General features: G+C 39.1%; 1 protein-coding gene across 1 annotated transcript; it reads right to left on the minus strand.

Moving 5' to 3' along the window:
• Positions 1-10,377: 10,377 nt before the first annotated feature.
• On the minus strand, positions 10,378-11,526 carry GPR65 (G protein-coupled receptor 65). The gene has a single exon (XM_054566982.1). The coding sequence runs from the start codon at positions 11,362-11,364 to the stop codon at positions 10,378-10,380; it is 987 nt and encodes a 328-aa protein (XP_054422957.1). The 5' UTR covers positions 11,365-11,526.
• Positions 11,527-22,552: the final 11,026 nt, after the last annotated feature.

Genomic DNA, 22,552 nt, shown 5'->3' on the forward strand with positions numbered 1-22,552 from the left:
GGAGCCCTGCTCTCCCTGCAATTGAGGCTACCGCAGAGAAAAGCCATACCCGGGCCTTGTTGGCCTCACTGACATTCCTAGGAGAGCTCATCTAATCTTCCTCATTTCAATTCAGTCAACCAAGAACAGAGATATCAGTCATGATATCTCCCTTCCAATGTAATCAGCACATCAAATGACCAAATAAATATTTAATGCCTACTATAAGTGAGATGAAGTGTTAGATATCATGATTATTAACATTCTATCTTTATAGGTGATCTTGAAAGGGACTGATGTCATTCAATCAAATAAATGCCTGAGAAACAAGTGAGTTTTGAAGAAAAGAAGGACAATATTTGAAGACTATTTAATCCACCCATTCTTCTAGCACCCAGTGTTTCTGTCTCGTTCACAGCAGCCCTGTTTTCTGCTTTTGTTTTCCTGTCCATGGAACTTCAGCTTAAATAAACGACGCTTAAGTAAAATGAATGTAACAGCATAACCCTGTACCACTTGCCAAATGTTTGTTGATTTATGAGGTCCCATTTTTACCTACACCATTTGCATGTGGGAGAGAAACAATTATCATCCTGCCCTGAAAACCCCACTTCCACTCACGGTGAAAAATACCCCTTGAATTTGTACATGGAAGGCATGTAAGTCTCTGCTGGCTTATACAGTCTTTTTAATTTTTTTTTAAAGATTCTTTTAGTATCTTTTGAATACTCAGTCAAATTCAAGATCCATGCAGTCTCTTAGGATAAAAATCATAGATACAGACAAGATGGCTCCTAGGCGGAAAGGAAGCTTCGTTCACCTTGTCCACATGCCGGTCCTGGTGTGGTCCTCTGACTGCTGGAGCGCGTGTCCCTATGGAGTTAGGGTGTGTCACCCCCCTGAGTGGGTGTATGCACCAAACCAGAAGCTCTCTGAACCCAATACTTTGGAATTTCATGAAGGCTCCCTCAAATAGGCGCGGTCAATTATTACTAGCCCCTCTCCCCGCCTCTTTGGAGGATGGTGTGTGGGTCAGACAATTCTAATCTAATCATGGTTCATTCATTCCAGTCCTTACCCAGAAGCCATCCAGGAACCCACCCAGTCACCTTAAAACAAAACCTATCACCCAGGAAATTACAAGACCAAATTACATTTTGGGAATTCTGTGCAGGGACACAGTAAAAGACCAAATATTAGACCAAGAGATGCCCCAGTGCTCTTATCCCTTAGGAAGTTACAAGGGTTTTAGGAGGTCTGTGTCAGAAATGGGGACAAAGATCAAATATATATTCTTATTTATAATTTATAGTATCACAGGGGCTCAACACTCTCGTTTTAAGCTTTCCAGATGATTCTGCTGCATGTGAAAGCCTGAGAATCACTGCTTTAGACTCTTAAAGTCATGAAACTAAACCCATCAACCCAGGGCCTGGTAGCCTTGATGTTCCATGGGAATTTGTTAGAAATGCAGTATCTCTGTGTCCACCTCAGACCTATTGAATAAGAATCTTTTAAACTAAGATTCTTAAATATATTAAAGTTCAAGAACCATTGCACTAATGATTGGACCTGTAGTCAACCTGGCTTGTAGGCCACAGGTAGACAAGGTCATTTTAAAGCAAGGGATATTTTCTCCTCTCTCTGTTCTGGCAGGCCACCTCTAGTCAAAGCTTGACTGGATCAAAATATGACTCAATTGTGCATGCAAAAGTGTAGCTTTATTTTCTCTTCTTTGTCTGTTCTTTCTCCTGAGTCACCCACCTGCTGGATAACAGGGTATAAAAATATCACTTCACTCACGAGTTAAAAATATTTCCATCTCTTCCTGCTTAAACTGCGTCATTGGGTTAACTTAGCTACTTTGGGGTATTCAATGCTCAATCTTTCAGCTGTACTCCACCTCTCCTAGCTCCTCCCATGATGTCTCTGCAATAGGAGAAGCTTACATGGCCTTGTGGTCACAGTAGAGAGGCAGGGTTAAGCTGCTCACATAGATTTCTGGGCAAATTAAAAAAAGATGTGTCTTCTTTAAGACACTGTCCTTCTAGGGTTGGATACTTGTCATGATGATTTTGTTAGAACACTTGGTTGCCATATACACTGAAACTGCTATGATAAGTGTACAAATCTGTGTCATCTGTGACATGAATGGTGCCTGGTAGACATGGATGGCTTGTGCAGTGCTCATCCTGCACAAGTGTACTCCAGTCTCAATTTTTGTACCATACTAATGTGCACCAGGATGAACATGGGGTTTCTCCCAAAGGCTTGCATGGAAGGCAAATTACAAGCATTGACTATTCTCCTCCACACATGTTGGAAGTTTCTGCTGCTCCTCAGTCCATGAGGTTCAACACTTGTGCCTGATGTTTTCATTCTAACCCTTCTTTGCCTTCTCTTCAAAGTCCACTGTGACGAGTTGGCGGTGGCAGGGGGCGGGTCATACTTTTCCATTTTATTGCCTGATAGGAACTTTGTTTACATCATAACTGCTTAATTACTTCCTTTGACTTACAGAAAACTCCAAATTTAGGTCATCCTGGCCCAGTTTTTCATATAAAATAAGAGCCTATGTGTTGGGAAATGCCATGTCTGGTTTCAGGAACTGCAAACTTGTCGCCAGGCAAGAGGGCCCCAAGGCTGAAAATAATCAAGGAGGCCTTGGGAAAACAGTCCACTGAGGAGACGAAATCTGTTACCCTTGCAGGGACGCAGCCCCTGCCTCCCTCACATCACCCTGCTTGGCCCTGTGATGGTTGGTAGTCGATGACGGGTAAGTTCTCTTATGAGGAGAGATGACCTAAGACAGACATCGGCTGGTATGGGCAGCGGGAGAAGGACTTGGGGGACATGGAGAAAGGACAAAAAGGCCTGCACCCCTCGGCTCAGCTTGGACATGGCCAGAGACCTCATTCTACCTGAAAGAAGTCTCTTTGTCTCTTGGCAGCTCCCTCCCCTTGCCTGGCTCAGGCTCAATACTGGAGACAGTCCTAAACTGGGTCTGGAGGTTCCCGGGGGAAATCAGGCCTAAAAGTAAAATCTTTAAAGCATGCTTACATTATTCACAGACTCTAACCTTAAACCCTTTGGTGCTCTCAAGTTTATGCTCTCACATTTACTAGTCTCCTCTCTGACCCATATAAGCCGGCATGTTTCTGCCGTTTGTTTTCTTCAAAACATTATCTATTCTCTGTAAACATTAACATACTGATGTAATGAGATAAGCTGCACATTCTTATTACCTAGCCCCAGTGATAATCTCTTCAATAAAAGCCTTTGAACAAAGGAGCTCGGGGCCTTCCCCGCTAGAGGGAAGAGCCCTGTCACCTCCCCTGGCAAACAGAGAAGTGTTTGTGACGACTCGTGTTTATTCCCCGCCTCCGTGACAACCCCGGGATGGGCTCTGCTCCCTCCTCAGCTGGCCCGGGACTGTAGCCCTCAGACCTGGGAGTGCCTGTGCTCCCCACGTGCCCCATGATGTGCTCCATCCCCGCGGCCCCTATGGGATTTTAAGAATATTCTTCTTTCTCCATACTGTCTGGTTTTTGAGCTTCTGCTTACTAGTGACTCACAAATAATATTGACTCACTTTTTCTAACTAAAATTCCCTCTTTTCCTGAAGCATGAAACCACATTTGCTTCAGTAGATGGGCCCCTCAGGGCAGCCATATATTCTAGATTTGAAAACATATAAGGAGAGATATATTCTCACACACAAAAAACTTACATTATTTTACCTTTTTCTTGCAGGACCTGATTAAAGGTTGTAAAAAGAAGCTCAAGGACAGCAAAGTTTTGAATTTTTCCTAACAATTCCCTGATGTGAGAGTCTTGGTAGGCATTTTTTTGAGTGTCAGGATGCAGCAGGGAGTATAACAAGGGCTACTAACTTTACCTCTCCACCACCTGCTCAACAATCTAGACTCTGACACTCACGTCACCCTCACTTCCATGCTCCACACTCCATTGGGGCCCTTTGGGGCTCAAGAAAAAGAAATCCTGACTCATTTGAAGAACAAGAGGTTTATTTGGTCCATGTAACTGTAATGTGTGGGGACCGATCACATCATAGTATCCAGCTGCCAAGCTCTTCAATTACCAAAATTGTCCTTCCTTCTAGTGTTGGCTTTCAAAGTCACAAAATGGCCACAGAGATTCCAGGCACCTCATCTGCATAGCGCATCATCCAGAGAAAAAGAGTCTTTGTCTTGGCATTCTAAGCAATTTAGGTCACATGCCCACCACTGAACCAATCAGTAGACTGGACTGCTTTGATTGGATTAACTTAGGTATATGGTTCCTGAAGCCAAGAACCACCTGGATTTTGAAGGGAATGTCTGCCTCATGCACAGGAGTCTGGGTCATTAGCTGGCTTCTACTAGGTCTTATCAATGAGCCCTGTGTTCCCAAGAGAGTCAGGGAGGCAGCCAAGAACCACTAAGGTTCAAAGGACCACTGAAAGCTTAGATAATGTCACTGTCCCTGGTGATCATTAGAGACTGGCAATAAAAGGCCTTGGTTTTGGTGTGAACTGAGACAGGAGGACCACCCAGTAATGACTGAGGTGGAATTTCCTATAGCTTGGTGGTATGTGGGTTGGGGGTCAATATTAAGTTGGCTTAAAGAAAAAAAGGCAGAAATATTTTTGTTTGTAGCACTGAATCAGTGAACAGGGAGATTCATGCCATTGTACAGTCTGCAGCAAAATTAAGGAAAGAACATCCTTAAAAATTTCTCTTGAGTAAAGAATGATAGACAGAAATCAATGTGACAATTTTTCTTTTTACCAATTAAGGTGAATAAAAGGTCATTGGTAATATCTTTTTCCTTCAATTTGATAAATATAAAAAAAATATGAATAAAGCTTTCTTAAAACGAAACTCTTTCTTAACCTTATCTCCTCAGATAATCTTAAAGTTTTTCAACTGAAAGGACAAACAGTTCCAACGGTTTTGTAAAACTGAACTCTGGGGTTGGGACAAAGTATAAACTTGTACCATTTTAAATTCATTCCATTGATTACTATTTATTCACTAAACAATGCTAACTACCATGGAGAACAACCTTAACAATAATCCTTTCAAGGGTCAGAACAAGATTTGTAGAGCTAGAAAGGGAATCTCTGCTCTTTCCAGACCCGGTTTTGTCTTGGCAATCCTTTCCCCGGGAGGGAGGACTGGGCAAGTGCTGAAAACGCGCGAGGTCTTCCTGCCCTTTGGAACGCAGGGGGTCATACTCTCTTCTTGGGTGAACTGCCAAAGCCATTGCCTTGAAGATTCAAAACAGCAAGTGTCATTTCCCTGAGTGGGTGAGTGTCATGAGAGAGACTATTTCTCATGCCATATATATTTAAAAAAACTCATAAACCCTACCTAGTCGGCAGTCGTTATGTGCACACTTCGGAGATGAACAGTACAGCTCTCTGCGGCATTTCTTAGCCTACTGTTGTAATCTTTTTATGGGCTTCATTTAACTGTCAAAAGAATCAGGGTTTCCAAGTTAATACATTTGTTAGTGTCAATAGTCCTGGAGTCAAAACCAGAAATTTGAATGGGTTTCTTTCAGAAGGATGCTCACATGTTCAATCAACTATACAAGGAAGATCAATAAATGCTGAGACCGAAGTTAATATTTTTTTACAATATTGGCAAGTCGGCAAGATTTCTTGATTGTATTTAATTTCCCAAATAATAAAATTTATATTTTTATTCTAAAGCTTACACTGAAAAAGGAGAAGACATTCATAGCTTATTTCTTTGTATGGCTTGCTTTTTGAATATCAAATTGCAACAGTATTTGAGGAATCATAACCTGTTTTTAAATGTGTGAAAAAATCCACTTCTGCTTAATAAAGAGCTTAATAAAATTACGGGCAGAATAAATAGCTTATGGGTCATTGTATGTTTAATAATATGCAAATGTTGTTAAACTAGAGCATGGTCGCGTTACTGTTCTTTGGAGAAGAACAGATTTAAACAATCCAAAATAGCAGATAATTTTTTAGTGCTGAGATCTAATAATAATAAATTAGAAGTTAAAAATCATACATATATTGAATTATATCTTGACTTTTGTGTATAGTAATCTCATCATAGTAGACAAAATTGCAAACAGCTTATAGCTCAAATGTTTTGTTTCTATTTATATGAAAGGTAGCTACTATTGTCTTACGAGTAAGATAACTAAAGGATAAGTTACCAATGTTATATCCACCATCTTGCAGAAGTTATAAACTTAACCTATGTTCTCTTACATGTGGACTGACTAACAGGCTGAAAAAAAAAATACTGAAATGACAGATGGAGTTTAAACCAAGTGAAGTTACCTGATGATTACTAAGCTTTCCAGAGAGCAGAGAAATAAGAGATGCAAACTGAATTTCAGCACATCTTCTCATTCACTTCTAAGTCACAGGAGATATTTCTACATTGTTTCTTGGATAGAAAAGTGTCACCCTAAACTACTTTTTGCTCTTGGGGAGTGGCTTTTTGCCGCATGTTCCAAATAGAGCATGATCGACACCTAGTGGCCACAAACAGGTTCCCTGTGTGATTTTTCTTGGCCGGCAACAAAGGATGTAGGAAGAAAAGAATCTTCAGAGCAGAGGAATCTTAACTCCCACATCGCTTCTCCCTCAAGCCAAGTTTGCCTGAGTTTTGTCATTGTCAGCTTATTCCTGCAAATAAGGGAAATTCAGCTAACGCAGCTAATAACACAAACTTAAACACAATGTGCTCCATCTTTAAGCTGCATGAAACACCAGAGAATTAAAAAAAGGGTCAAAAAATGATTTTACTTGACCTGAATCAGATGTATACACTATGAAAAAAAAAAAAAAAAAAAAAAGAAAACAAGACAAGTCTGCTTTCTTTTGAATTAACTTTCTGTTATTTTCCCCAAAAGATGTCTACGCAGAAGATGTAAATAAAACAGCTCAGTCAGAACTGGATTTTTTTCAGAATGAAAAAATTAATTTTTTTCAGGAATAAAAAAAATCTGGATAGACGTTTTCTTACCACAGCTCCGTTGGCAGCCAATTTTGGCTGGGGGAAAAAAGAGGGAGGAAGACTAGGGAAGAAGAATCTTAGCAATGGTCCTCTGGCTGCTGAGTTAGTAAACAAGAAAGTGAGAGCGCCCACATGGCGCGTTATTTCAGAAGTTAAGGAGGTAATGTGTGTTCTACCAGTTGGTATTAGATATCTTACAAAACAGTACAAGCCTGTGCTAAAAAAGACTAGGGATGTTTTGTTTGTTTGTGTGTTTGTTTTTGTGAGAAGGGGCAGGTTATTTGTGTGTCCATGAATACGTATTTGTGCGGGGGCGTGTCTGTTGGAGAAACAGCCGGGCCTAGACAAAGAAGCCTATTATCGCAAAGGCCTTCCTGGGACAGGGTGTTTCGGTAGCTGTTGTGTTTCCATAGCAACCTGTGGATGGGTTTAGCCAGAAAAGATCAGGGGCTCTCTGCATAAATGACAGAATGATGATGGCGATGACTGGCAAAAAGAAGCCCAGGGCAAGATAAAAGTGTTGTAAACAGAGATGGCTATGCTATGTATCACAAATTCTATTTTTAAATTGGTACATCTGTTTAAAAATAAATCAAGTTCACGAGGTCAACAGATGCAATTGGTGAATAATTGTTTATTTGATTATGACATTAAAGAATAGAAATATAAGGTTGTTTTGGATGTATTTCAGGTTCTTCCTCACCGATGAAGCTTCTCTAGAAGAGGTAGGGAAAATGGAAGTTTGAAATACCTATCCTCAGTCCCTTCACTGGCCTATCCAGAGGTCTATTTGAGTTCATTAAGTGAAAAAGTAACATTCTTAATATGAAAATAAAAAGTCAAAAATTTAAACGAATTAAAAGTGGATATTTATCTGTGTGTTTATGATAATATCCTGAGCATGTCTCCTCAGAATTGTGAACTCCTACGAGCAGGCATATTGAAGATGCCCCACAGAACCAGGAACCAGAAAGGCCCCTGCGATACCCAGTGGATGCATTCAACCACCTGGAGGACGTGACCTGGCTGTGCGGCTACGGCCGCTCCTACCAGCCCTGGGCCGCACCCCTTCCCACAGCGCCCCTCCTCCAGGGGCTGTTCCATCTCTCGGGAAGCTGTCCCCTATTCCTGGCAAAGATGAGAAGAATAACAATGAACATTAAGAAATCTCACCAAAATTTACCAAGTGTTTTCACATCAGCTTGTTAAAAGCAAGTGTTTCGGTTGTCCCTGCAGTTTATAGAAGCTGCCTTGGGGAGCCCACAACAACTTTTGAGGTCAAACATCTTGTATATAAGTGGATCGGTAGTGTTCCAATCTAGGTCTTCTGACAACGAAGTCCTGGATAATGAAAGCTGCACGGTCTTATTCCTTCCTGAGTTCTTTCAGTTTAATGGGGAACATTTTTCAAGCGCCTAAACAGCCTTTCAAAACTGAAGGACTCACTTTCCAATGTTGGGAGGATAGATAATTTTGGGTCACAGGATGAGGCTTCACCCTAAATCACCTAAGCATCCTCCCAACGTGGATCGTCTGTGATCGGCCTTTCTCTGATAGGAAGGAAAGGCTGCTTGAAGGTTTTGACAGCCTGGTTTATTTTGGAACTTGTCTTACAACACCCTATACAGATGGTTTCGCTGTTAATCAGTCGGTAGAACATTCTTATTAAAGGTGCAACACGTGTTATTTGCTATCTCTTTGTATAACCGAGATGAATCTTAATCAGGTCCCTGTAACGGTTTAATTACTGTCCATATGATTTATCATATTCCAAGAGTTATTAATTATTGAACCAATCTTTTCTCCCCCTCTTCCTGACCAAAATTCAATGACTACCTTGACCGGCTCCTCCTGCATTTGTCTTTAGCATGCCTAAAAAAAAGAAATAGCAGAAATATTTTAAATAAGTAAATAAGTAAACAGAAGGGGCAAAGCAACTCTGGAGGGAAGTTAGGAATCTTGGGAAGTTTTGTGATCTCGGACAAGACACAAGACTTCTACAAGTATTCAACTCACAGGCTGCCAATAACTTATCAATAATTAATCAAACAGCCTGAACTATTTTAGTTACTCTTCATTTTAATAGTTTATCTTCAGTTTTTTTGGCATATGTGTTTCTCTGAGTGCCCAGACACAATTTATTAATTTTCTAAAAACTTTATAACCAGAAAAGTGCAAAGAACACAGAATACACATATGGCCGCAAAGAAAGATGTTCTCTTCTGTACACACCATCCTGGAAAACTTTCTTGGCAAATGTTTGTGCACTCACTGATTTTTCAGTGTGTGTCTCAAAATTCCTTATTGAAAGGAGATGAGTCTTTCTTGTTATCTGGCTTTTGGTTTTCCAATGTGAGGCTAGAAAATGAAATCAAAAGATTTGTTATCTGACTTTTTTTTTTTGGCAGGGGGACAGGGAGAGTTGAAGAAACAGATAGGAAAAAGAAGGAAGGAGAAAAAGAGGAGTAGGATAAAAAATATTTAAAAATACATTGGTTAGGGAAAATGTTTACCTAATACCTACTTAAGACTAGGCAGAGTAATTTCTACAAAGGAGAATTTGAGAGTATATTATATCAAGATTCTCTAAATATTCTAAGCCCTAAAGGAAGTCTCTGCATGTAACATTTAATATAATAAATGTCTTTCAACTATTATGTACTTAACTGTGAATATTTAAAAAATCACAGTTAAACAAAAATATGATTTAAAAGAAAGTAAAGAAGGTCTTTGAGCAGCTGAAAGACTCTCGCAATGCTCATGTGCTTTATATTATGGGAAAAGCCTTCAGATTGTCACCCCAAACCCATTCACTTTTCCTTTGTATAGAAGCAACTAGGTCTCTGAACTGAAATGAGCTTCACAAGCCTTCATGAGACCATTTTTTTTGTAACCCCAGTACTAAACACAAAACAGTACATAGAGTAGGCTCAACAAATATTCAGTAATGTGTGAGAAGATTAGAAGAAATATTTTGTAGTAGGATTTGATGGAGCCATGGACATGCAGTTGGGAGAAGTTATAATTGACAGCCTGAAATCTACAGAACAAGTGAGGAAAATATAAAACCTGGACATAAAGGTCATCAAATGAAAGACACACTGTCCTGTATGTCTGACTAACCTCTGAGGGATTATAGCACAGATACGAAAACAATTGTCATCAACAATAATGATCCCAAGTCATTAGGAAAATATTAAATTTTGTTTAATATTCATTTACTAAAAATCAGGGAGGTATTCAGTGTATTTTTAAAATATTTCTGTTGGAGAGGATATTAAAATATTCACACAACTGGAATACTTAGTTCCAGCCCAAGCTAGGTTTCTTTTTCAAAATGTAATCTTGAGGATATAATATTGTGCACCTCAAAATAAATCCCTTGGTTCTATTCCAGGGTGTGTAACTCCATAGTATCTTTTGTAGATATAGAATGGGTTTGTGATTTATTAATCTTCCCAGTACAGAACTTTACTATATTCCACATATCAGATCTTCCTGTTTCAGTTACAAAACAGTACAGAATTGGATCAGCAACACAATTTAAACTTGTTAATGCAACTGTGATTCTATACATTGTATAAGCCTGCTTCCCAGACTTGTAGTTAGATATAGGCTCTAAAATGCTGCGAAGCAGCAACATCACATGAAAGGGAGTGAAGCACAAGACAAAAGTCAATGTGATACTAATAAGTAGTTTTATGATTTTTCTCTTTTCATTGTTTTCCGTGGCTTGATTCCGCCGCACCGCTTGGTAAACTTTCTGGTTGCAAATCATCATAATGACCAAAGGTATTGCATAGCCCGTACATGTCCTAAACAGGTTGAATTTAATTTGCCATTTCTCCAAAGGGTATTTGTCATAGCATAGAGTAAAATTAGACTTCTTGGCATCACAGTATTCTGTAGATGTCTCATCTTCCCACAAAATGACAGCATTGAAGATGGTTTCCATTACCCAGATGGATAGACTGACCATGAACGCAAATCTTCTTGTTCTAAGGAAAAAAAACTTCAAAGGGTAGACAACTGCTAAGAACCGATCAACAGCGATGCAGGTGAGGAAGGCTGTGCTGCTGTAGAAGTTCATGTACATGAAGAAAGCACATGCCTTGCACAGTGCAGCAGAGAAAGTCCAGTTGTCATTATTCCAGGTATAATTAATCCACAGAGGGAGAGTGAGCGTATACAGCAGGTCTGACAATGACAAGCTGAAGAGATAAATTCCTAATTCATTTTCTTTCTTTGCTTGCAGAAAAGACACACAGAGCGAACCAATGTTGGCTGGAATGCTGACTATTACCACAAAGATGTAAACTATTGGAAACAAATAGTGATCCAGGTCGTGTTGTTCATCAATGCATGTGCTGCTCATTTTTTTCTTTTTAACGTGGCAATTACATTAGTTCTTAGACGCTAAACAGCAAAGTAACTCTTGCCTCATTTAGTTTGTTCTCAACATCTAGTTCTCTCTTACTGAGAATTCTTCAAGTTTTCTTTGCTTCCAAAAGTCCTGATCAATGCATCAATGTTTGTTGTTGTTGTTGTTGTTGTTGTTTTTAAATGGATGTAGATCACGTTTCACACAGATGTCAATGGTGTGAAGTCAGAATCCAGGCACCTAGCGGTTAACTTGAGTGGCCAGTCGATTTTGAGGAGCGGACGTCGATGTATTTATCGTCACAGAACATGAATGGAGAAGTATCGAGGTTGGTCTTTCAGAGAGTGTTTTCCGTTGAGGAACTCGGGAGATTGGTGCAAACACGAATACTTACAGCTTTAATCTTCACAGAGATTGACATCTCTTTTTAAAATGCCTTTGTTTCTGTAATAAAAGACAAACCAGAGTAGTTTAGATGTTTAAAAGACACATCATGATTTTGAAACAATCTTCTTTTATTTCATTTATTAAAGATATCAAAAATGTGTTAAATTACAATAAATGTGTTTATAAAGGAAAGACGATCTAATTGACTTCAGTAAATGAAATTAAGCTGAGATATTCTACCTATTTCAAATAAGAATTATGCAAAAAATGTTAGATTAGAGGGCATTATATTTTTCACTGGATATGATCTAAGAACACAAAACTAAAGTTGAAGAGTCTTTTTAAAAGCTAATAAAAAAGATGGCAAATTCATTGATACATTTGTAATCAGTAAATGCTTTTTAGTGCATGATAAACCATATGGTTGTATGATTGCAATTTTTTAATGGATTCTAGGTATAATGCACTTTCAAAATAGCTTATTAGCCAAGAAAATATTGTCACAAGAAATTTGATAAAGTATTTTAAACTATCGCAGCTTCTTGAACCTTCATACAGAATTAAACAGCATTACCACTTCTGTTACCCCTGTGCTTCCTTTGGGGGTTAACTCATTTTACCTCTCTGACACTCTGAAATAGGGGGCAGAATGTTCTTAGTTCTGGTTAAGATCTTGTGAATATCAGTTTCTTCCTTTATACCTGATTGTTTATTAGGTTAGGTAATTATTTTTAAACAAAAGTTTCAAGTTACAGATTCATGCAGGAATAGAGACGCCATCCTTCTCTCCATACTGGGGTAGAGAAATGCTCCTGTTCATCTTCCTTTGCTAGTGAGGGCCCTGGTGCCTCATATGATTTATCTGATGGGGATATTCACAGACAGCTTTGTAGAGTCGCTAGGCAAGAGCTTTGCCTTCTTTCTGTGTGCTGTAGGGCCTCTATAACATCAAAACCACTGCCTTCCCAGTGTCATTGGGCCCCAAGCACAAAAGAGACCTGTCACCACAAAGATTCTATTAGTAGAGTAACTAACATCCAGAGCACATATTATCAACGTGTCGCTCTTAAAACAGAATGGAGAACTGGAATCTTCTAGTTTTATCACACCTAAAAAGTATGAATAGGATGTGAAAATAACCTTTTAAATCAACGTGTGTACCTTCCAGAGAGGAAAAAAAAAATTGTGATGGAAAAAGGAAATGGGAGGCAAGTGAGTGGTAAAGCTCTGGATGTCTGGGAGGCTGATGCGGATCTGGAGGAACCAGAGCCTGTGGATGCAGGAAAACTAGGAACAGACGGTGGCCCCAGGAAGGTGGGAAGTGGTCTTGGGCCATCCCACACATGTTGGGATCCAGGAGCCTCTGCCTTCAAGTAAACAAACTTTACAGGTATCTGCAGATATCTGGGCCAGCTCCCTGTCTCAGCTTTGGTACTATGATGAGCTATAATTTCTTTAAAAAATCCTTGAGTACTCATGGCTTCTGGCTGGTCCTCATTTGAGAACAGGGCCTGAGTCTACACTATTCAAACATTAGGTTAATAGTAAATTAATATTGGATCTTCATTAGTCATTGGGGAAATACAAACTAAAATCTCAATGAGTTACAACTACACACTCACCAGAATAAATACAATGAAAAAGACAGAAAATCCAAGTGTTGGTGAGGATGTAGAGCACCTGGAACACTTAAACACTGTTGTTTGGAAAACCGGCACTTATGTATACCATACAGTTCAGCAACTCCACTTCTAGGTGCATGCTCAACAGAAATACATGCATACGACTGATTACCAAAAGATGTGGCAGAATTAGAATGTTCCCAGCAGTACTATGTGTAATAGCCCTCAACTGGAATACTCACTAACAGTATAATAGATAAGGAAATTGCTGTATCTCAACACAATTGAAATCTATACATGAATGAAAATGAAAAAATGATTGCTACATGCAATAACATGGTTGAAATGCAGAGACATAATGCAGAGTGATAGAAAAAGGCAAGTACTTAAGAGTATATACTGTCTGATTAAAAACCAGATAAAGCTAACTTATGCTATCAGGAATCAGAGTAGTGGTCCATTTACTGACGGTTAGATGTTCTGGGAACCATATTAAATACCATGCGTACTTGTAATTTATGTTTTGCTAGAACTCTGTGCTATGTACTATAATCCTGTATTACAAATAAAGAATTGAGCCACATACTAAGCTGTTAACCTCAAACGATGTATCTAATCACTGGTAGAACTCAGCCACAATCTTAGATTGTAATGTTAGAGCTTCTTAACTCTTAATTATTTTGTCTTTTGCCTTTTATACAAAAATACCTTAGAAATCTGAGGTATTTTTGCAACAATGCAAGCTAGCTTTGTTGAGAAAGAAGACAATATTTTCTATTTTCCATCTAAATAGTAGCACCAATAGATTAACACAAGTCCTCTGGCTATAACGGGTCTAAATGAAGAAAATTACTCATGAGTAATCATTTATGCAAATTATATATGAAATAATCCCATATTTTCTAAAAGACATCACTTTTATATTCTCTATAAGACTGCATGGGCGTCAAATAAACTTGTAAAAATTACCCTCTTATATCATGTCCTCATACCTGGTGACAACGTGTTGTTATGTTTCTATATATCTGTCATTCATGTTTCCTTTGAAAGGTTAACAAGGTTTCTTTTCAACAAGTTATAATAGGTAATGTCACAATTTTACTTAGTCTTTTATTTTTCCTATACTTGCAACTGTCCTGCTACCATACTAAGAAGAAACAATTTCCCAGTTCTCAGAGTCATGAGGTTGAATTTTAAAGTCTATTGTTTCCTTTAGGAAGGCTCTGTGAATTGTTTTAAAGCTGAAATCATCTTGCACTATTCTTAGTATGGTAATGAAAAAAATGTAAAGACCTATTGTAAGATCTATCAGTCAGTCATCTATCTATTACAAGCTGAAAGAACCATGGTGCATTTCTCTTCCTTCTCAACAAGGTTGATCTGCATTATTGCAGACAACCATGTAAGGTGTCATATTAGAGAGAGAGAGAGAGAGAGAGAGAGATGGAAAGAGAGATAGGCCACTGTGTGTGAGGTTCAGCAAAATCAAGAACGAAGAGTACCATATCTACAAAAGCTTTAGAGAGAAAATTAGAACTCTGTGCTACATACTAGAGAGAATTAATAGACATATAACACAAAAGAAATATGACTGATAGCTGTCTAGAACTGATGAAGGACATAGAATCCTCCAATTTATGAAGCCCAGCTAATCCAACTAGTATTAAAAACAAACAAACCAAGATGGAAATCTGCACTTAGACACATTGCAATCAAGCTGCAGATCAACAAAAACACTAAGAAAAAGAGCCAGAGAGAAAAGATAGACTAGCTCCAACGGATAAAACTGAGACTGACAAAGTACTTCTCAATAGCAATAATAATAGAAACCAGAAGAGAGCAGATTGATACCTCCAAATGGCTAAGAAAATACGTCGTCCTACACTTGTGTACTGAACAGAACTAAATTTCAAAAGCAGAGCAAAAATAAAGACACGTACAGATAAACTACCATTAAGAAGACACCCACAAAATCCTTATTAAAGACAGACTGTAAGTGAAGGAGGAAAATGACACTAGAAGAAAGCCCGCGGCGCAGGAAGGACTGAATATGCTGTGGAAGAAGGAACTCTGATGAGCACACAACATCGCATCCATCACTAGGCCGCTGTGTCTGGGAGAACGCCTGAACCATGCAAATATCCTTTCTCAGGACAAGGACTGAGAACGTTGGTTGACGGTCAGTGGGTGCCCCGTCTTCCTTATCCATGGTACTCAATAAAGATAATCTTTTCTCTCTAAAGAAAAGATATCGTGAATAAAATGGGAAGAATAATTTTCGGGGGATTTAGAAAATTCTCAATGGAAGAAATTTCTTTCTGTGTAAAAATAATTCCTGACTTGGTGGAAACAATCGCAAGATAGGATGGTTTGATGAAGCAGATAGTGACTGTCTTATCTGTTGGGCAACAGAGGCAAAGGTCACATACCCATCATAGGTACGGGCTCCTCTGGAGACCGAAATGCTCTCAGCGGTCCTCGGGGGATTTCTGGCCATGGCTGTTTCTCCACTTAGTTTAAGTTTTAGTTTTCATAGTGTAAGACAGTACCCACTTCACAGAGCTGTGAGAATTAAATGACATAACACATGAAGCGAAGCACCTAGCACATGGTAAGCCTTTACTGTACCTCAGCTACTATTATTGTTTTAATGACAATACCAGTAGTCCAAAGGTGTGCTCTGTGCTGTCCCTTACATTTCCTAAAAGGAGGTCACCTTTGGCCATCTACCCAGAGCATAGCAGAGAAACTGGAAGCACTCAGAACATAAACTGTACAGTAACATTTCACATATGATACCAGCTCTGCAGATAATAGTTATTAATTTGTGTGAACCTGAGACTTTAATGGAATACATATTTCTTATTATTCACACATCTTTTCAGATATTACTCTAATTAATCAAACTTTGAGAAAAGTTGTTTTCAAAACCAGTTTTGAGAAATGTGGGTAAGTTTTTGGTTTTTGTTTTGATTGTTACCAATTGCCAAAAGAAGATAAGCCATAGGATATTAAAATATATCTGTCCTGAACTGGCTCCTAAAAGAGCACAAATCATTGATGACAATGATTAAAAGATAAAATGTTTTCCCACATTGTTATAGGAAACATTTGCATTCATTTATTATTTTAATAGCTACTTATTAGGACTCTACTATGTGCCAGACACTTCCTTATTAACAATATAAATATTATCTCCAAATTTTATGTTATTTCTGATGGTATAAAAAGTATCACTAGACCATTGTACTGACGAGGAAATGGTCGCAACTAGTACTACAGCCAGAGGCTTTCTTGGCTCTAGAACTATTTTTCTAACCACCTAATTTAGTTTGCCAATATACTGTTTCCTGAACAGGAAATGGACCATAAACATTCTTCTTTTGTATGTGGACAGTTTTTCCTAACTATTTATAAATGCAAATTTTCACACTGGTTTCCCACTGCTCAATGTAGAGGAAACCATAGGTCATCCTCGTTTCTCTCTTACGATGCTCTGCAATGCCCCACTTATACAACCCAAACGAGACAAAATGTTGCAAACACCACTGACAATCATGCAAAAGTAGGTTAAAAATCTCATCCTATTTAAAAATTTTATACTTACTCATTTTTCTTGGGGTGACGATTTTGTCAAGTGGAGCCAGATAAGTTTGCTTACATCAAGAGAGAAACCCACACTGTGGAGGGGACAGGAAATTGCACTTACATTTCAACACAGCCCAATGAGGAAGCAGCACCTTAATGAGAGGGATGTATCTCATTCAATTTTGAACAAAAAATTTTCCTAAATCCCTTAAAATATGTTTTATCTACCACTTACCATAATATGATTTTATAACTTGCTTTTTTGCTCTTTGCACATTAATTACAGTTGTATAACAATATTGTTTAGGAATAACTTCATAGAATATGTTAGAATTCAATTATTCATTGATTGATTCATTCATTCATTTTTTCTGTCAACAAATATATCTATTATACACTTCGGGCACAGTGCTGGGAGATATTTAGGACTTGGGTATAGCCCGTAAGAGCTTATCACCTAGTGTATGAGAAAGGTACACGCAATAAAAACCATAATGCAATGGCAAAAATACCTAAGTGCTCCAAGGTAGGTACAAAAACATAGCATGAGTCCTTGGATGAGTGAGATAGGAGAAGATGTTATAAATGGAATCGGGGTGGTCAACATTCTTGGGAAAAGAAACAGCAGAGGAAGGGTGGGGGCTGGGTGTACACGGAGCGTGTTTCACTGTTCACGGCTTCCTGGCAGTGAGAGAGGGGCTCAGGAAGGCGAGGTAGCCATCTTGGGGGTCTTTTGTTCTTTAAAGGATTAGCTATATAGTATTGTATTGTAGAACCATTTTGTCCTTTGATTCTTGGGATAGAAGAAATTGATTGCTAAAACCATTGCTAAAATCATTTCGCAAAATGATTGTGAAAACTATTTGAACTGTTTTAGAAAAATCAACAATTTTATGAAACTTGAAAATTTACTTGTGAAAGCCATAGATTGTTATAATGAAAACTCATGTAGTGCTTGAACACGTTGATAGTTGCTGCCAAATCTGGACGTGGTTAATATACTTCATTTAATACGAAGTGAAATTAGCTCCTAGAACTTCTCAGATATAAAGGAGCCAGACACACTTTTGAATTTTGCTATCTTAAACTTTTATTACAAATGAAGAGGAGTATATTACTTAATAAAGACAATTAATTTGAGATGGAAACATTTAAATTAAAAAACTATGATGAGGACAATTTGAGTCTATTTTTGTAAAAGAATATTAGAGGTTGTTGTTGGTACTTTTTAAAAATTCTCCCCAGAGATAGGAAAGAAGTCTTGTGATATAACCATGACTTTTAGTCTTGAGGTTATTCAGGATGTAACAGGAATGTAAAGGTTTTCTATACTTCCCGTGTAGGTCTGCCATTGAGAATAATGAAAGGAATAACTTACAATGTATAAAGTGAATGAGAACTTGCAAAGTAATTGAGCATATAGCAATGTAAGAATATAGAATACTTTATATTTTTACTGAAATAATGAAAAATTTGAGTATAATGTGTAAAATTAATAATAAAATGCTTAAGCTTTTACAAAAATGAAAGTAATGATTTCAGTTTACCCACTCAAATTCTCATTTTTGCTAGGTTTTCCAAATCTGCTTTTTTGGAAAACCTAGCAAATAACACACATGGGTCTTTCATGACTCTCAATACTCCTGTTTTACCTAAGCAGACTATACTTCTGCTTTTAGGAAAAGGGTATTTTTTTTCATACCAAATATTTATGTGGTTTGCTCTTCAAAAAGAAAAGGATATAGTTGAAGAAACAGAAACTTTCGCTTTTGATTAAATAGGAGAAAACCTGGCTGACCTATGCTGAAACATTGCCAATTCCACACAGTAAGACATTAAAAGTTATTAATAACTTTTAATAAATTTGCTTTTTATTTAGTCCAGAATATTTGGCAATACTGTATTTTCAACCACAGGACTATCTAATGAAGAGTTGGAAATATGAGGGCTGTTGAGTCTCTGTGATATTTTAAACATCAATGTAAGAAAAAGCCAATTAGCAATTATTCAAAACACTACCTTCGGGGGGCTTGCCTTTCTGGTGTGCCAGTTATCTGGCCTCCTGAGGCCACAAAATGGACAGCCGACACTGGCCAGTGGCGGGCACTTGGGCCACCCCCGTGGTAAAGGGGAAGGGAATATGGTCCTGCCCACTTCCAACTTCTCCACGGGGTTGACGGTGCAAGAACTCAGTCCTCTGACGAAGTCTTGGTGAAGCCACATTGTCTGCTTGTTGCAACTTCACTAGTTAAAGCAGCATTTATTGCTTCTTGGAAGGGATTCTTGGGAGAAAAGTCGGAGGTAGAGGCGGCGGGGAAGACATTCCCAGGTTTTGAAATTTGAAACATTTAGGCCACACAGGAGAATGAAAAGGGCAGGGGCACAGAGGACAGGCTTGTGAGAGTATCTCTTGAGATAAGGCAAAACTTCCCTCCCCCAAGAACAGAACAAAGTGTTTTTCTGCAGGGAGGAGGCGGGCCTTAGGGTTGTGAGAGAGTAGTCATGAGAGCTCAGAGGCGGGAGTCTGAGACGGGGACCCTGCATCTTGACTGCCTGCATCTCCTCTCCAGCAAGTCCTGAGGTGGGCGTTGGGTGGCAGTTATCCAGCTGAGTTGCATGGTCTGGGGAGGAGAAAGGACCCGTGTCTCATGTCCGGGGTGAAGTCTAGATGGGTGGCAAGACTCAAGAATACAGGTGTGAGATGCCCGAGACAGCCTCACCAAATTCCCTGGGCCCAGCACAACCCAGGCGGGGTAGAATGATTTCCAGAAGGCCCTTGAGGGGCACACAAGCGATGGAAGGCCTCAGCCCACTTAATGGGTGCTTCCGGTGGCCCTGTGTGTCACCAAAGCAGCCTTGAAGCTACTGATGCGGGACAACCCAAGTGAGTCCTGCCTGGGGTAACTACTGGAAACCAGAAAGAGGGCATCTCAGGCCGGCACTGACAGACAGCAGCCTTGGGAACCAGGGCCTGAGGGACTGCCTTCCAGCCTTGGCAACATGCAAACTCCTTGGATATTGGATGGTGTTATGGGCTGAATTGTGTACCCCTACCCTTCTGCCAAAATTTGTGTTTAAGTCCTAATCCTCGATACCTCATAATATAACTGTATTTGAAGGTAGGGCATTGAAATGGGTGCTTAAGTTAAAATGAAACTGTTAGCATGGGCCTTAATCCACTACATCTGGTGTCCTTATAAGAAGAGATTTGGACACTCAAAGAGATACAGGGACACGCCTAGCACATAGGAAAGCCATGTGAGGACACAGAGACAGACAGCCATCTGATACTCAAGGAGAGAGGACTCAGAAGAAAGCACACTTACTGACACCCTGATCTTGAACTTCCCAGCCTCCAGAATTGTGAGAAAATAAATTTCTATTGTTTAAATGACAAAGCCTGTGGTATTTTGTTATGAAAGGTTAAGAACACTAACACAGCTGGAACCCAGAGGAAAGAGAAGTTGGACCTGAACTGACTGTGATAAGTGTCCACCCCCTTGGCAAGTGGGGGATTGAAACAGAATTTTAGTTGAGTTACACAAAGATAAAGACCATTCTTTTGCTTGCATCCATGGTTACGTCCTGAAATTGCAACCTACAGGGTTAAGATCACATATTGGATCCAAGGTGTGTAATTCAACAGACATTTGCTAGGGCTTTGTATAGGACTATTGAGCAAAAACATGTTTCTTACTCCTTGTTGGGGCCTAACATGTGACAAATTGAGGGCAGGGGAAAGTGGTGGTGGAAAGGTGGAGGTGGATTAGATTTTCTAATCTTTCTTTCGGGTCTTGAAAGTTTTATCTTCAGGGTTCCCTTCTAAAGATGCCAATATTCCTGGGAGGGATAAAATACTAAGCTGTCAGGTAAAACTTTGGTTGCTACATTATGGCAAAGCTCCCCAGGATCCATGACATCAGATTTCTAGGTGTAGTCCTTGGAGCAGCAGCATTAACGTCACCTGGGAAGGTGTGAGAACTTCAATTCTCGGTTTCACCCCAGGCCCAGGGAGTCCGACGCTCTGGGGTTGGAGGCCAGCAACGTGTGTTCTAACAAGCCCTCCAAATGATTCTGATGCTCTGAAGTTTGGGAACAACCGGTGCACGGGGCGGGTGCCTGGGTAAGAGACTGTGTGAGTGGGGGAGAGCAGAGCTTCTGAAAAGGGAAGGGGGTGGAGACACTTTGTGTTCAACTTCTTGTCTGTTTTGGGTACTTTGAAAGGACCCTACTGTCCTTTCATCAGTAATTAAATTCCCTTATGTGTCATTGTACCATTAGTGCCTTTGGCTCTGCCTTTAAAAAAAAAAGTGAGCTAATATGGCCTCTCATGTCAGACTTGTAAACGTGTTTGACTTCCAGATTGAGTTAGAACATGCTTAAATATAATAATAGTTAAAGTGGAGATATGTTATCAAACTGAATACTAGAGTCTTTAATATCCTGAACACCTTTTTAGAAGATATAATATTTATTTCTTGATGCCTGTAAATTATACAAATAACTTTAATGCTTTCATTATTCCCACTTATTAAAAATAACCAAATGTTAAGAAGACTATTAACTCCAAATAGTTTATTCTGATGTATTGTTGGTGTACAGACTGCTGATTAGCTTAATATTTGAAGTCAGGATAATAAGTATAAGATCTTGTGAAAGTGTCTGCAACGTCAAGGTTGCTTCTGGTGGGGATAGCCAGCTGATAGTTTAGTATGTAAGATCCAAAAAGTGTTTCATGAACTCAGGTTAAACCAAGGCATGCATTAATATTTACAGAGGTTTAATCCAAAGGATAGGACAGAGAAGAAATACCGATGCTTGGCAAAAACTTGAGTGACAGGACAGACAGGAGGGACAATCTGGAGCCAGTGTGATTGGTGTGGGTTTTTGTGGCATCAGGACTGGGGACGGATCTATCACCCAGAACTGTGGGTAATATCAAGACCCAAGGAATGAACAGAGCAGAGATTATCACGAAAATCCAAGAGTGATAGGAATACCTGAAATGTTATAAAAAATAATGCTGGTCTTTATTAAGTGCTTTTATTTATTTTTTTAATTAAATTTTTATTTTTTGTTCAAATACATTTGCCTCCACCTTTCCACCACCGCTTTCCCCTGCCCTCAATTAAGTGCTTTTAAAAAGGGTGCTAAAACAACATTGCAAATGCACAGTAATTGAGTAACCCTTTTTGGTGTTTTATAATATCCATTTCTGTCAATAATTTCAGTATTAGTTACTGCAATATTTAATGCTACATCATATAAGCGGTTTGCTAAAATGCATCATGGGTATGTGTGGTGACTTTAAAATATGTTCACAAATTCTTTGACACTCCTCCTTTCAGAAGATGAAGCCTAATTTCTCTCACCTTGAGTGTGGGCCAGCTTAATGCCTCACTCGCGGTGAATGGGACAAAGCTGAGGCGATGGATGGCGTGCTACTTTGGAGAGTGGTCAGAAAAATGCCGTGACTTCCTCCTCTTAATCTCTGTCTTTGACCTTTTAGTCTGAGGGAAGGTAGCTGCCAAGTCATGAGAAAAGGCACACATGTGATCACTTCTGTAACTGCCATTTCCATTTTT

This window comes from Pteronotus mesoamericanus, unplaced genomic scaffold (genome assembly GCF_021234165.1).
Source record: "Pteronotus mesoamericanus isolate MK-2021 breed Mesoamerican mustached bat unplaced genomic scaffold, CSHL_Meso_final contig_182, whole genome shotgun sequence".
Taxonomy (NCBI): Eukaryota; Metazoa; Chordata; class Mammalia; order Chiroptera; family Mormoopidae; genus Pteronotus; species Pteronotus mesoamericanus.